The sequence below is a fragment of the Dipodomys ordii genome, unplaced genomic scaffold, assembly GCF_000151885.1.
Source record: "Dipodomys ordii isolate 6190 unplaced genomic scaffold, Dord_2.0 Scaffold26, whole genome shotgun sequence".
Taxonomy (NCBI): Eukaryota; Metazoa; Chordata; class Mammalia; order Rodentia; family Heteromyidae; genus Dipodomys; species Dipodomys ordii.
Genome location: NW_012267242.1, coordinates 800,981 through 817,242, shown reverse-complemented (window position 1 = coordinate 817,242; position 16,262 = coordinate 800,981). Strand labels below are relative to the sequence as shown.

Sequence of the window (16,262 nt, the reverse complement as noted above, 5' to 3'; positions counted from 1 at the left end):
TTCCCATTCTTCCCTCCTGGAGTAATTGCCAGCTGTAGGCCAGACATAAAGAAGAGTTTAGGGCCGACTGCCAAAGGTGAGCGAGGGGTGCTGCTATTGTTCACAGGTACAGGTTGAACACATCGTAAAATGCCTGGAATCAGACCTGGTCCATCTTAAATGAAATACCTGGAACCAGAAGTGGTCCTAATTTGAAAGTTTTCAGGATTTGGGAATATTTGCAGAGACTAAACTGAAAATTAGATCCAAAAACAGGGCTGGGAAGGTGGCTTAGTGGTAGAGTGCTCGCCTAGCATGCATAAAGCCCTGGGTTCAATTCCTCAGTACCATATACACAGATAAAGCCGGAAGTGGCACTATGGCTCAAGTGGTAGAGTGCTAGCCTTGAGCAAAAGAAGCTCAGGGACAGTGCCCAGGAGTTCAAGCTCCAGGACTGGCCAAAAAAAAAAATCAGGTTTCATAGCATTTCAAATTTTACAATTAGGGTTACTCAACCTGTTACTGAAAGTATACTCATTACATGCGGACAATGCAGACAAAAACTCCAGCTCTATTCAAGTACCCCGGCTGCATGGTCTCACTGTACTGAATGATGCACAGGTAGTGCACAATAACCTAAACATACAGTTCTAGAATCTACAAGTGGTGGCATAGAGAGTAACTTCCTAACAGAACTCCAACAGCTCAGCAATTAAGAGCAAGGCTTAGCAAATGGAATTTGTCAATCTGTACTGACAAAACGGAATTCCATGACAAATTGAATCGCATCAAACTAAAAGGCTTCTGCACAGCAGAGAATATAGTAACTACACAGAAGAGACAGCCTACAGAATGGGAGAAATCTCTGCCAACTATGTATCTGATAAAGGACTTAGAGCCAGAATGTAGAAGGAGCTCAAAACACTAAACTCTGAACATGTCAACTACCCATTTAATAAATGGACAGGCAAACTGAACAGAAAATCTTCAAAACAAGTAGTGCAAATAACCAATAAAGAAACATGAAGAAATTCTCAACATCCCTAGCCACCGAGGAGATGCAAATCCAAAGACATTGAGATTCCATCTCACTCTGGCCAGAAGGGCCATCATTAAAAACATAAACAACCCTTCTTACATCACTTTTACAATAACAATAAAAAATAAAATAAAAAGATAAACAACAAATCCTTGAGATGATATGGGAAAAAGAACCCTTATACACAGTTGAAAGGAAGGTAAACTAGTGTACCCATTAGGGAAGCCAGTGTGGAGATTCCTCAAAAAAATAAAAATGGAACTATCAAAAGCTAGTTCTAAGATCCAGTGATACCACTCTTGGGCAAACAGCGGAAGGAATGTAAGTCAGGTTACAATTTGCATTTGCACATGCATGTTCACTGTAGCACTATGGACAATAGCAAAGCTATAGAAACAGCCCGGGTTCCCTACGACTCATGATAAACCTACCTGTTTAATAGAAGAAAACAAAAAAACAGAAAGAACTCAACTATCCAACAGCCAGGGACTAGTTCAATGTATGAGTTCACCCTCATATTATACAGTTGTGAAAACTATTTTGTTCATTGTGCGTAAAATGACAGCTAGAAAAACATACACCAAAATGACAACAGTAGTTATCTTTAGATGGTATTATATAGTTATTTTTTGGCAATTAAAATAGATCATTTTGAAACCAGTGCAAAGTACTGAAAGTTTACTATACTGCGAGAAGTGTGGCCCTCCCCGCTAAATGAGGCCAATGTATGAGAGTGTCTCCGTCTCTGCATCCGCTTCTTAGAAGAGGCCTGATGCCCGGGCTTTCTGCCTGGATGGCCAGCATCTAGCCTTTCCTTCATGATAGCGCCAACCTCTGTATTTCCTTCCCTTCCCTTTCCTCCCCTCTCTTTAACCTTCTTAGCTATACAATGACTTTGTGATTCTTCATTCTCAACTCTTTTTCTGCTTCTCTAAAGCAAATTCACTTGGCCTAATGACCAATAGCAAATGAAGGAATTATTACATAAACTAAACTACGGTCTCATAGAGACCATAGTTTGTGTCCCTCCAAACCCAAAATGAAATCCTACTCTCCCCCCGCCCCACACACACACTTTACAGAGGGTTTGCTAGGGTACTATCAGAAAACGGGGTGTGTGAGAAGTTGATGAGCTCATGAGCTCATGATGAGCTCTTGGAATTGCTATCAGCGCCCCCTAGGAAAGAGACTGATGAGATCCATCTAGACCCTTCACCATGTGAGAATACACGGAGAAAATGTCATTCTGCAAACCAAGTGCATCCTCACCAGCCACCAAATATACTTGTGTCTTGACCCTGGGCTTTCCAGCTTCCAGCAGTGTGAGAAACCCGCTTTTGCTGTTTATAAGCCACTGGATTGATGGTATTTTGTTCTAATGGCTCAAAGATATGAACCCCTGTGCTGTCCATGAGTCTGTGGAAGCCCAAAAGAGTTCATTCACATCACAGCAACTCACAAGGCCAAGACATGAAGCACCACCAAAATCACTCTAGATCACTCAACAGACCTTCCTTGGTACCTATACTGTTACAGAGAAGCAGTGTCTGAGCAAATGTGTTATTAGCCTTAAAAGTAATGCTGGAGCTGGGAAGGTGGCTCAGTGGTAGAGTGCTTGCCTTGCATGCATGAGGCCCTGGGTTCGATTCCTCAGCATCACATAAGCAGAAAAAAGCCAGAAGTGGCGCTGTGGCTCAAGTGGTAGAGTGCTAGCCTTGAGCTGAAGAGCTGAGGGACAGCACCCAGACCCAGAGTTTAAGCTCCACAACCGACAAAAAAAAAAAAAAAGTAATGCTGGCTGGAGATATTCTTCATACAACTCAGTATCTCTGGTCTGTACATAGGCTCTGAAGGCTGCCGAGTATCAGCCTGCCCTGAGCTCAAGTCCCCTGAAGACCAGACCTGCATCTGAAGCCTCAGGTGCCATCAACGTACAGCCCCCAGCCTGGAGAGAAGGGATAACAGCTGAATCAGATTGGAAGGAAGCCCAAGATAAAGCCACACAACAGCTCTACTGAGCAATCAGCAAACATCTTCCCAGCCGCCGCTCAGCTCCAGGCAATCACACTTCAAGGTCACTTCAGGGGCCCTCCATATCCTCCCCAAAATCCTGCACAGCCTACAGCCACAAGAACATCTGTGCTCAAGAATCACAAGCTGCGGATTGTGGCTGACTGACTTTCCCCAAAATGACTCACCTGCTTTCCACAGACCAGACCCTCCTTACCAAGCTTAATAAAGCATCCTTATGCATTGCCACAGGACCAAAAGGAGTAGACTTCTCCCCCTGAATGCCTCCTCATTCCAAGCAACAAAAAATGGAGATTTCTTAATGATACAAAAGCACCCAAGAGACAAGAAAGAATCCAAATTTTATTCTATTTCCTTTTACCTTTAAAAGAAATTTATTTGGCTTTCTGTAAAGTTGGGTCACTCAATATCACAGTCCACTTATGCCTTCAATCTTCTGGACTCTTTTTTTGTTTCAATAAGGCAGCATTTGTCCCCCATGGACGCAGCAGGAAGACTAGACTGGCTGCACAAAGCTCATCTAATAAGCTGGCTGCTCTCTTGTCTGCATGCAAAGTACACCATTTGAGATGCTTCCAACCCAGGGGACTGTCAACCTGAAGACCACTGGAAAGTGCCATCGTGGGAATTCTAAGTTCAGACTCAGCTAAAAAAAGAAAAGTACACATTAACTCATCTGCAAAGTGCACTTTGAAACGTATAATGTTTTAAAACCTCATTTCATGCAAATTGCACAAAAGGGACTATGGAAGCCTTGCTCTTTCAAAGACATGATTGAAGATCACAGTCCTCAAAGATGAAAGGTTCTTTGCTTTCACCTGTGAGTAATCCTTGTATTTCAGAAGAGCAAACAAAGGCCCTGTCCATAGCTAATTGCTCCATTGGAGCCTCTGTGCCCCTACCTGCCTGGGTTCTGTCTGCTAGGGTGAAGAGCCTGCTCGCCAGAGCCTTATTCCTTCCGAGAGGAATGAGGCAGCTTCTCTCCATTCTGTGGTCATGGGTCACATCCCTGCGTGTAACAAATCCCTCTCTACTCTGGTCCTCATCTGTCCCCAGCCCAGCCAAACACACCAAGGCTGGTGACACACCATTCTCTCCTGACAGATGGGGGCCTGAAGCTGGATGTGCTATCACCTCTGATGTCTGGTCTGGTCTCCAGGTCTGCAGGGACCACATGTGCATGTCCATCGGACCCCACCCTGTCCCTAACTCCTGACACAGGTGCATTCCTTACCCCCACCAACATCCCATGAGCTATACCTCCATCTTGTCAGTCTGTGAAGTAGTAACAACAGTCTCTCTCTCTGTCTCTCATTTTCTCTGTCTCTGTGTGTGTCCCTGCCTCTCTCTGTCCCTGTCTCTCTAGGTCTCCTCTCTGTCTCTGTGTGTCTCTGTGTATCTCTGTGTGTATGTCTGTGTATCTGTGTGATTGTGTCTGTCTGTCTGTCTGTCTCTCTCTCTCTCTCTCTCTCTCACCCACTCACTCTTCCCCTCTTGCTGGGTTGTTTGAGGGTGAAATGAGTGATACCATGCACAGCTGGCTTGGAACAGGTGCTCAGTGGTAAGATTACAGTCAGAGCCAGGCAGAGGCTCACACCTGCAATTCCAGCTACTCAGGAAGACTAAGATCTGAGGATCAAGGTTTGAAGCCAGCCTGGGCAGAAATGTCAGTGAGATTCTTATGTCCAATTAACCACCAAAAAACAGGAAATGAGGTAAGGCTCAAATGGCAGAGTGCCAGTCTTGAGCAAAAAAGGCAAACAAGAGACAAGGCCCTGAGTCGAAGCCCTGAGACCAGAGAACAGAAGGAAGGAAGGAAGGAAGGAAGGGAGAGAGAGGAAAGAGATAGAGAAAGAAAGAAAGAGTTAAAGAGAGAGAAAGAGAAAGAGGAAAGGAAGAAAGAAAGAAAAAAGAAAGGGATGAAAGAAGGGAGAGAGAGGGAGGGAGGGAAAGAGAAAAGAGATAGAGAAAGAGAAAAAGAAAGATAAAGAGAGATAGAGAGAAAGAGAAGGAAAGAAAGGAAGGAAGGAAGGAAAGAAGGAGGGAAAGGAGGGAGGGAGGGAAGGAGGGAGGAAGGGAGGGAGGAAGGAAGAAAGAGGGGGGAGGGAGGGAAGGAGGGAGGAAGGAAGGGAGGGACAGAGAAGGTAAAAGTCAGCATTGTTCCAGGTGCCCTGTAGAATCAGAACCCTCCCATACGTTTAACTGAGCTTCTGGGGCACCCAGCCCTTACCAGACATTCAGAAGCCAGGACCACCCGCATCTAAGCAGCAATCTGGGCATCGTTTCAATCCAATGGGACCAATGCACTGGCCTATCTAGAGATCAAAGATGGCCACTGCTCAGAATCTTCTCTCTGTGCCCACCCACCAGGCTGGACACCCAAAGCCTAAGTTTGGGTCTAAATCTAGCTGTACAAGTGCTATAGTCTTTGGTCTAAAACAACCATAGCAGTAATTAATGGTCTATGCATGTGTCAAGCCACATTACCCATCTAAAACCATTTCATAACAAGCCCGGAGCTGGTGGCTCACACTCGGAATCCTAGCTACTCGGGAGGCTGAGATCTGAGGATTAAGGACCAAAGCCAGTCTGGCAGGAAAGTCCACAAGACTCTTACCTACAGTTAACTAGCAAAAAGCCAGAAATGGAGCTGTGGCTCAAGTGGTTGAGTGAAAAAAGCTAAAGAACAATGCCTAGGCCCTGAGTTCAAACCCCAATACCAGCACACACACACACACATACACACACATGTATGCACATACACACAATTCACCTTTACAACCATCATGTAAGGAAACAACTATTCGTCTACCCGTTCTACAGATAAGGAAATGACGGCACCAAGAATTCTCAAGCCTAAGAAAAAGCAGGGATTCAAACCGAGGAGCTGGGCTGCAGAGCCTTTGGGAACACAGCCTTCAGCAGAGAAGGAACACAGTCTTCCTCCTCCCCCTACCTAAGTATGCAGCAGGCACTGCCTGCCAAGACCCTCCTGGACCTTCCCCCAGGCCTCTGTCCATAGAAACATTGCAGAAAAATAACTAGAACTGCCCGGCACCCGTGGCTCACGCCTGTAATACTAGCTACTCAGAAGGCTGAGATCTGAGGATCGCGGTTCTAAGCCAGCCCAGGCAGGTACGTCCGTGAGACTCTGATCTCCAATAAACCACCAGAAAACCAAAAGTGGTGCTGTGGCTCAAGTGGTAGACCGCTAGCCTTGAGCTGAGGTGCTGAGGGACAGTGCCCAGGCCCAGAGTTCAAGCCCTACAACTGACAAAAAAAGAAAAAAGAAAGAAAGAAATGACTGCCAAAGTAAGGAATGAAGGTACTCCAACGGGTAACATTTTTACCTGTTTATAACTGGCATTTTCAAATTGTATAGCCCTGAAGTTACTAAGGACCTCTCTGTCTCTCTTCTCTCTCCTATCTGTCCTCCTGTTCTCTCCTTCTCTTTCTCCTTCTCTCTCTTTCTCTCTGTCTCTCTTTGTCTCTGTCTCTGTGTTTCTGTCTCTGTCTCTTTCTCCTCTTCCCTCTTTCCTCTCCTCCAATTCTGGGGCTTGAACTATCTATCGCTGGGCACTATCCCTGAGATGTTTTTGCTCAAGGCTAATGCTCTACTATTTGAACCACAGGTCTACTTCCAGGTTTTTGGTGGTTAACTGGAGATATGTGTTTCACAGACTTTCTTGCCCAGGTTGGCTTCTAATACCATCCTCAGATCTCAGCCTCCGCAGTATCTAGGATTAATCAATCCTAGGCATGAGCCACCAACACCTGGCTGGATTCCTCTGCACTTCCCTCATCTTGCATAAGTAAATGTATTGAAACAAACAAACGGTGAAAGACCATTCTCTAAGAATGTGCTCATCTCCTTTCCTCATCTAGTCTACAGTCCCAACTGGGCCCTGCATTTTCCACAGTAGTGCTCTGCTGCCCTCTGGTGGTAAGGCCTCGCTCTCCTGCCTTGTGTTGTTTTTAAGTATTGGTTTAACAATTGAGGAATGATGAATTTCCATATCACCACTCCTGGTATGTGAAAGCCTTTCATTCATTCATTCATCATTCACTTGTTCATGGATCTAAGGCTTCATCCAGAGAAAACATTGCTTACAAGTTCTTCTTCCCATCCTCAGCCTTTTCCTCCTAGGTGAGCTTAAATTTAACACCTCTCTTCTCACAGGTGATGAGCACCTCACGAACACCCTCCTCAGACTGCCTGTTTTGATTTTTTTAGGTTTTGAGGGATTTTTTTTGACCTGTATCTCTCTGATCACTTCGGTTTCTAAGGCTGGCTTTTTAAAGCATATTCTCAGATCATTGAGAAAAAAAATCCAGTTTGCCTTTCTAAATTCCCTGCTCTCAGCATCTGCTACATGTGGATCTGAAAGATTTTAAGAAAGAGAAGAATATATGAATGGAGCTGGGCACTATGGTTATTCAACAGGCTGAAAGAAAAGGACAATGTTGAAAGCCAACCCAGGCAGCAAAAAATGCAGAGACTTATCTCTAATTAACCAGCAAAAAGCCCAAAGTGAAGGTTTGGCTCAAGTGGCAGAGTGCCAGCCTTGAGTGAAGAGGCTTTAAGCAAGAGCAGAAAGTTCTTGAGTTCAAGCCTCAGTACTGTGCCCCCACATGTATGCTCTTTCTCTGTCCCTGTAGAGAGACAGAGAGAGAGACAGAGACAGAGAGAGAATTAACCTGAAAGGAAGAAGATACTTCCTTAATTTTGCCTGACACATACTTAAGAAAATGAGCCCCAAAGCTAAAGATTTAGGTGAGCCAAAATCTCAAAGTTTGCCTGTGTGGGGCAGACAAAGCGGTCCTAACAGTGACCCTGCCAGGCAAAATCTGACAGGAGGAGATGAGCAGGAAAAATGATGATCATTCTGCATCATAATAAAGCACATATCCCATGGGGCAAAGCTCTTTATGGGTAAGGTGCAGTTAAGAAAATAATTTATTCCCTCCTATGGATTTATTCTGTTTCTCTGAAAATTACTATCCAGGCTGGAGAGCTGCTTAGTCCAAAAGTTAGAAAATCAGAAAGAATGCTGATTCCACATTTTTGTCTTAGACTAAATGCAGAGGGTCTGAACCCACCCCATACAGCACCTACCCCGTGACTACCCACTCAGGAAAGGGACATAGTCCTCAGCCTCTGTCTCAGAGGTGAGGACTCACCTGGGGCCTGGCAAACACGGATGGGGAGGTCTGATTCCTTTAGTAGGCCTGAGATGCTGGGCCAGAGAGTCTCCATTTCAAGGAGTCTCAGGGCAAGACCCACACAGTGAGAACCATGGTATGAGACTGGGCAGCCTCAGCTTAAACCCAATTTAACATTATTTGATGACAAAAGAAATGAGCCTATGTCCCCCTCAAACTGAAGCATATGAAACAGTATGCTATACCTCTATTTGCCCAGAACATCAATTTCATGTAAAGATTTCCTTTTTTCTAAATTTTATTGTCAAGGTGATGTATAGAGAGGTTACAGTTACATTCATGAGGTAGTGAGTACATTTCTTGTCGAACTTGTGTACAGATTTCTAAAGGGTAAAAAGTTATATGTGTTCCAGAACAGTGTGATCACATTATATTATCATGCAAAATATACTTTTGAATTCACTGTATAACTTAGTAGAATTTTTAAGACAAAATAGGTGAGCCAGGCACTGGTGGCTCAGGCCTGTAATACTAGCTATGCAGGAGACTAAGGATCATGGTTGGAAACCAGCCTGGGCAGACAAGTCTCATAGATTCCATCTCCAATTAACAAAAAGCTGAGCTGAGTTGTACTTCAAGTGGTAGTGCACCAGCAATGAGCAAGACAACAGAGTGAGCACAAAGCCCTAGGTTCTAGCCTGGGTATTTTAACCAGCCAAAAAAAGTGATTTCTAAGAACCTTCCGTCTCAGGAGGAGTGTCTTTCATGTTGCTCCCAAAAGTGTGCAACGTTGCTGCTGATCCTGTGCTTTGAACTACACTTTCAGGCATGTGCATACAAGTATATATGATGTATGCATGCATGTGTGTGACCTACATATGTCTGCACGCATTCTCTACCCCACCAAAATGGTGTTTGTTTCCGTGATCAGGAATAGAAACGTTCCTTAGGATCCACTGAATGAGGCGTCCATTCTGACACCTGAGATACATTAACGTAAATGTGGCCCTAGAGACAGCAAGTTGAAGGGGGAGAGGGAAGAGGAGAGATGTCTAAGGAAGAGGGAACGTGTGCTGTGGAACGTGTGCAGCTTAGCCTGGCATCTGACAAGGATGCAGTCCAGGGACAGCAGGCAGGAGCCCGGGCGTCGGCAGTTCCCTGACCTAAAATGCACTCTCGCCTTTGAACTATGAACTATTGCCTTCATTTCCTCGGTTTTCTCACCTTGGTCACCTAAGCAATCTGCAGAGTACAGCAGGATATTTCATAAGAAAACACTCTGCTAGATAGTTTCATCTGAATCTCTTCCTACTTTTTTTTTGGTGGGGAGAGGGGCAGTCGGTCATGGAGCCTCAAGTCTGGGCCTGGGCGCTGTCCCTCAGCTCTTCAACTCAAGGCTAGAGCTCTACCACTTAAGCCACAGCACCACTTCCAGCTTTTTCTGCTTATGTGGTGCTGAGGACTCGAACCCAGGGCCTCATGCATGCAAGGCAAGCACTCTACCACTGAGCCACCTTCCCAGCCCCTCTCTTCCTACTTTTGTAAATGACACTATCATAATTGAACTTCCTCTTTCTCTGGAACACTACTGCCATGGACATCAACTCTTGAGTCCTCGCTGTACCCAGTTAGGAACCCCGGTGGCCACAGAGTACCAAGAATCAGGGTGGGCCCTCTCCAGCTGACAGAGAGACAGCTTGACCTTGACTATGATGGCTTGCTCCTCTGGTGTGTTTCCCTTATCATGAAAGCTCAAGACCATTCATGGCTGTGTCTTCCATTTGTGGCACACCTGAGTGGACTCTGGTCACATGGATATTCACAGCCAACAGCCAACTCCAACCCAGTCCCCAGCAGGTACTACCTGTTTGATGAACTCAGAGTAGTTGAGGATGGGCCCATTGTGGAAGACGGGATAATAGAAGATGTAGGCCAACATCCAGGGAAAGGAGTAGGAGGGGCCAGTCGCGGGCAGCTGTTGCCAGCAGAGCTCCAGGCTGAAGCTGGTGTAGAAGAGGCAGCGAACCGTCAGCGTGAACTGCAGCAAGTAGTACTCGTTTTCTGTCGTGTACCACCTCCTCTGCAAAAGCAAAGGGACGGGACAACCTGTGAATGGCAAGGAATGTTCAATCGCCATGAACATCAAAGACATCCCAAGGGTAAACAAAGCAAGCACTTCGGGCTGGGGGCATGGTTCGGTGGTAGAGGATATGCTCAGATAACATACCTGAGGCCCAGAGTTCAATCCCCAAAGCATGGCACAAAACACAAAGTAAACAGTTCATGAGTATCAGGGGAGAGAACATCTCTAATATCAACTTCCCGTTAGGTCTGACTCACACAATGAAAGTTTCCTGGTCATGCCTTTATATGATACATCCAGTGGCTAACATCTCTATGTATCTCTATGGCTATATCCAATAATACTCCAACATCTCTTTCAACCATTCTGATGCCTTAAGATGGCTTGCAAATGTCACGTGCAATTTCTCTCTTCAACATAATTTTCTTGTTGCTCTTCTGTTATTAATTCAGCTCTGCTTTAGTTGAATGCATGCTTACTCAAACTGTGGAGACTCAGAGATCTCTGCAACAAAGGCCTTATTGATCTGCTACCGATGCTAGCCAGAAGTCAAAAGCCCAGTCCTGGGACAAGTTCTTTAAGACCTGACAGCACTGGACAATTGCTAAGACATCCTTAGGTCCTGGAGCTTTACCACACCTAAGGAGCCAGCATGCATTCGAATGGAAATTTAGAAGGAAACCTAAGTCATTTACATTCAGTCTACATTGACTACAGATGAGAGAAGCAGAACAGGGCATGCTAAGTCCTGAGAGAGGAGGTGAGCTCACAAAAAAGAAGCTTTTACAGCTTCTTCATGTATGTACACCACTGAGGTTCTAACCCTGCACTGACTGGAGAGAGACTATCAAAACTAAATTGTTCAGGTCAAGGAATGTTAATAGAGTGATGTTATAAAAGGGAGACAGTCAGACAAACAGACACAGAACAACGGACTGGTCACTGTCATAAACTGTTCAGAAAATGGTTGCTCCTGACAAACAACACAGAAGCAGCAGCTCTTAAGTGACCAGCACCCCAAGGAGATTTGTAGGACACTGCTCCTACCTGCTAAATAAATCTTTAGACCAATTAATTTTATTAGAGTTTATCTGAGAAAAAAAAGAACAAACAACGCAATTCACAAATTGGGAACCTTCAGAACCAGAGCAGGTCTTGAGAACTCCAGCCAACCATAAAGTGGGCAGACGGGAAAACAAGTTAATTGACTACATCCTAATCAAGCGGCCAATTGGTTACAGCTTAAGTAATTAACTGTGTACAGCTTAATTAGTTAATTGGCTGCAGGGCCTTCTATGGTCAAACAAAGCTCAGTTATTGTGATTAAACTTTTGCGTTGGTTGGATCTGCTGGGCCCAGTGCTAGCCTCCCCCACCCCCATTCAAACCCACACCCTCCCACAAAGCTTAATTAAGACACCTATCCCTTCCTTTAACCCCATATCATCTCTACATATAAACTCTGAAAGAGTTTAGATTCCAGGTCAACAGCTGAGATGCACGGATCATACTAAGTGTTAAATCCTGTAAAGTGAGCATGAGGGGTCCGCAGGTGGCATACAGTCTAGCACTGTCCCTCTGAGATGCACAGAAAGGACCAACAAGCCAAAAGGAGCTAGAAAGGGTGATTCTAGAGAGACAGGAATAGCTGGAAGAGACATGATGGTACACATCTATAATTCCAGCACACAGGAGGCTGAGTTAGGAGAACCAGAAAGTTCCAAGCCAGCCTGGGCTACACAGTGAGATCTTGTCTTTTAAAAAAAGTCACAAATTAAATTAAATAAAGAAGCTGTACTTTGAAGAGGACAGGAGGATGGAGTGGATGGGGCGCCATGGGATAAACGCAGGAATGGGGAGGGAAGCAGAGCTGACTGACTCTCCCAGGGCCTACAATCTCGCTCAGGCAGTGGCTTGAATGCCAGTCTCCCGCAGGACGGAGATGAGAATGCCAGAGGCCTATCCTGGGCACACGGCTCCAGATGTTGGCAGAGTTGGAACTCTTGGGCTGCCTCTTGCCAAGCTGACTGAGACTGAAGCTGAAGGGCTCTACTGCCCTGCATCCTGAGCCACACAGAGCAGAGCTGAGTTCCTGAACTTCCCTTTCTGCTATGAGCCTCTCCCTGAAGGAGAGTTTCTGTAGATGGCTGATGGCTCCACACAGATGAATGCTCCTCTTCCCTGCAGCCACAGAACGAAAGGCTTCCCCAGCAGCAACCCTGCATGGCAAGCATGACTCTCTGCCTTGCAAATCAACAAATAGATGACACTGGGAAGCAACACAGACCACCGCAGGAGTCCTGCTCGGGCCTTAATGTGTGCTTTCAGTGCTAAGTCATCCAAGCTACCAGAGCCAGATCAGACAGTCCACAGCCATCCAGAGGACTCTGCCTAATGCCAGAAGGGATCTGAAAACCATCTACAGGAGCCAGAGAGCTCATTGCAGGAAGAGTCATATTGATGGTGGCCATCAACTCAGCCATACCTGCTGCTGAACATCAGCCTTGAGATGCTATTCTCTGTCAGCCAGCACCCCGCAGGCCAGATCTGGTGTGTATCCACTCACAGAATAAAATGCATTGCCCTATGACTAAGAAAATAAAGGTAAGAAGCAAGGGTCTGGAGGTTCATGCCTATCATCTAAGCTACTCTGGAGGCTGAGGTCTAAAAGACTAATTTAAAGCCAGCCTGGACAAAAAAAAAAGTCTATGAGACTCTTCAATTAGCCAGCAAAAAAAACTGTGCTAGGGGCATGGCTCAAATTGTAGAACACCAGACAAGCAAACAGAGTGGAACATAAGGCCCTGGGCTCAAGCCCCAGAACCAGGAAGAGGAAAGAGGGAGGGATGAAGGAAGGAAGGAAGGAAGGAAGGGAGGGAGGGAGGAAGGGAAGGGAGAGAGGGAGGGAGGGAAGGGAGAGAGGGAGGAAGGGAAAGGAAAGGAAAGAAAGGAAAGGAAAGGAAAGGAAGGAGGAAGGGAGAGAAAGAGAAAGAGGGAGAGGGAAAGGGAGAGGAAGAAGGAGGGAAGGAAGGAGGAAGGGAAAAAAATCAAAGAAGGTAAATTTCTTTTTTATTATCTTTTAGTAGTTGTATAACAGAGTTGCCATTCAACAATGCAGTACATGAATATAAAGCATCTTGATCAAGATGCATTATCAGAGCTGGGAAGGTGGCTCAGTGGTAGAGTGCTTGCCTTGCATGCATGGGTTTGATTCCTCAGCATCACATAAACAGAAAAGACCAGAAGTGGCACTGTGGCTCAAGTGGTAGAGCACTAGCCTTGAGCTGAAGAGCTGAGGGACAGCGCCCAGGCCCAGAGTTCAAGCTCATGACCAACAACAACAACAACAAAAATGCACTATCATTCTTTCATCATTATTCCCCATACCAACCCAACCCTACCCTTTCCCTCAGTTTTCTTAATTTTGTAGGATATACATTGAATTTTATGACTTGATTCTCCCCACTTCCTCTCTTCATTCATCTACTCCCCCCCATGCCCCTCTCCCTCTTTCAAGTGCTCATTTCCTGGTGTTTATTTTGCTGTACTGTGACTTAGCCTTTCTAAGCAATTTCACCATTTGAATTCTCTGATGAATCTGCCATACTTTAGTTAATACAAGAAGGTAAACTTCAGCAAAAGGAAAGCTTTACTAATGTAACCACAACCATATTGAAGTGTGGTTTGGCCTAATGTCTTCTTCCCTTAGCACAAACAATTGGTAAATATTTGAGTCTGTCAAGATGCTGTCGTTTCAAAAGAAAAACAAAAGAAACAAAAAGCCAGAAGCTTGGATTGGGCCCTGTGGACCAAAGCACATTATTTCCACTTTCTAAATATGAGGAGCTCCTATGACCACCTGTATCAGTAGATAATGAACAAATCTTTACATCAAGTAAGAAGGATAAAAATCACTTGCCTCACCTGTCTTGGAATCGCTGCGGGCAATAGATGACGTGAGATTATGTCCCGAGACCACCCCTTAAAACTTGTAGAATGCTTGTAGATGTGTTTGGGTTTTAATGAAATACAGAACTGTTCATCTCTTTAACCCTCATTCCTCACCCTCCACTCATGACACCTGACACTCTCATGCCTACACAAGCTGGAAGCAAAAGTTCAGCCGACCCTAGACAACCTCACAGAGATCAGACAAGATTACAGGACACAGCAGGACCTTTTTATTTTTTTTTTCAATTCACCCTCTACGGCCTCTACCTGGAGCCCCATCGAGTATCTTGGATTGCTTCCTGTCTGAAAATAAAGACATCTACTGGCATCCAAGAGAAACTAAGTGTAAGAGGAGGACACTTACCTTCACTTCCTCCACACCTTGCAGCCTCAGGGTGGAGAGCAGGAGGAGAGAACAGAGCCAGGACAGGAGCAGTGACCGGAACTGGGCCACGCAGAAGGAGATGACGGTGTGGAGAAAAACCATGGCCACGCCTGGCGCCCCCAGCACGTGCCAGCAGGCCCACATTCCATAGACCGTGAGGATCCAGGGTCTGTGCTGTGGACAAAGCGGGGCAGGAGACAGAGAAAGAGGTGAATCCATGGGCATTGTTATGAAAGAGCCTATAGGGAAGAAGAGGATCTCTACTAATCCAATAACCAGGGAGGTCAGCACTCTGCACCTTCACTCCCAGAATCCTCCAGAATCCCCAGAACCACCCAGAAGCAAGTCCTGCCTGCAGCCAGAGCCACTCAAACCACTGAGCCTCACAACAATGGGATGCCAGGCTGCATTCTCAACAGCTATTACAGACCTCACAGACTGGAGAAACACCCCCAATCTGGACAGTCATACCCCACGGGCACCATCCTTCAGAGATGAAGGCAAGGGGAAGGCACCGTGCACGCGGCTGGGGAGCCTCCATGAGAACAACGGGCCACCCACACTTAAGAGGCGCTTAAAAGCCACTTTGGCAAGAAGCACCGGTGCCATACTTAGGCCCACAGATGAATTAAAAGCAGGATAAAGGCTAGACACCGTGACATCACTTTGCGTCAGCGTCCCCTGACCAGAGCCATTCTCACCTACATTCACTTGGCAAATGACCTTGAGCTCCAGGAAAAACAGGCTTTGCCAAGAATCTTGTAACAGAAGGCCGGAGGGGATAAACACCCTTCAGACAGGCAATGCCTGCTTATCATCTTGTCGAAAAGGAAGAGAAGAGCCAACCTCTCAGATCAGACTGTCTACCAGGCCACCGTGTCAGGCCAGACAACAGTGACTTGTGCCTGCTCCCCTCAAGCCACAAAGCAAGAACAACTTCTCCAGGCCCTTCCAGAGACAAGGGCTAAGATAATGGTCAGCCAAGCCCAACCTGTGACTGGAAGTGTTTTAACTACACATACCTTTTGCCCCTGGATCCCAGTTCCCTGCCTACTTTAAGCTAAAGCTTTCATCTGTATGCAAAGATGGCTGAAGGGGTACTGAAGTGCTGCTGTATTCCCATAGCTGGTATGTAATAAATCCCCTTCCTCTTCCCTTCACCGTGTTTTTTTTTGGCATTGGCAGTGAGTTGCCAGAACTGGCATGGAGAACTCCTGGAGTTTGGACCTGGAATCTAAAATTCCAAATATAATACCCCAAAGGGCTCTCCAAAGTCTGGACCACAGATTCAAAGTTAAATATCTAGTGACAGTCTTTTTAGTTTCTCTGGGTATTTGGGGGGCGGGAAGAGGTCAGGTACTGGCTGTATAGCCTAAGGCAAGTTAGTGGATCTCCCAGTGTTTCCAATTCTTTATATATAAAATTGGAGTAAGAATTTTATATGTAGTATATCTACTTCATGAGGTTATGAAGATAAAATACACCACACCTATGGAATACTTAGAACAGGATAAACACACATAAGGGGCTCCTCAACACATTGGTAGTTATCCTTAAGTAAACACAACATCTCACAGACATGCATTTTACAATGTGTTTTGCAGAAATATATACAGAGTTGAGGAGTAGGGA

The 16,262-nt window shown here is 45.6% G+C and overlaps 1 protein-coding gene across 2 annotated transcripts in view; it reads right to left on the bottom strand.

Moving 5' to 3' along the window:
• The window catches only part of Hhat (hedgehog acyltransferase), a 235,173-nt gene that overhangs the window by 180,561 nt on the left and 38,350 nt on the right, over positions 1-16,262 (bottom strand). For both annotated transcript variants that reach the window (XM_013015052.1, XM_013015053.1), the window contains 2 exons: positions 14,610-14,804; positions 10,077-10,292 (listed from right to left, as the gene is read on the bottom strand). In XM_013015052.1, coding sequence (XP_012870506.1) covers positions 10,077-10,292; positions 14,610-14,804 — 411 coding nt within the window. The remainder of the gene's footprint in view (positions 1-10,076; positions 10,293-14,609; positions 14,805-16,262) is intronic.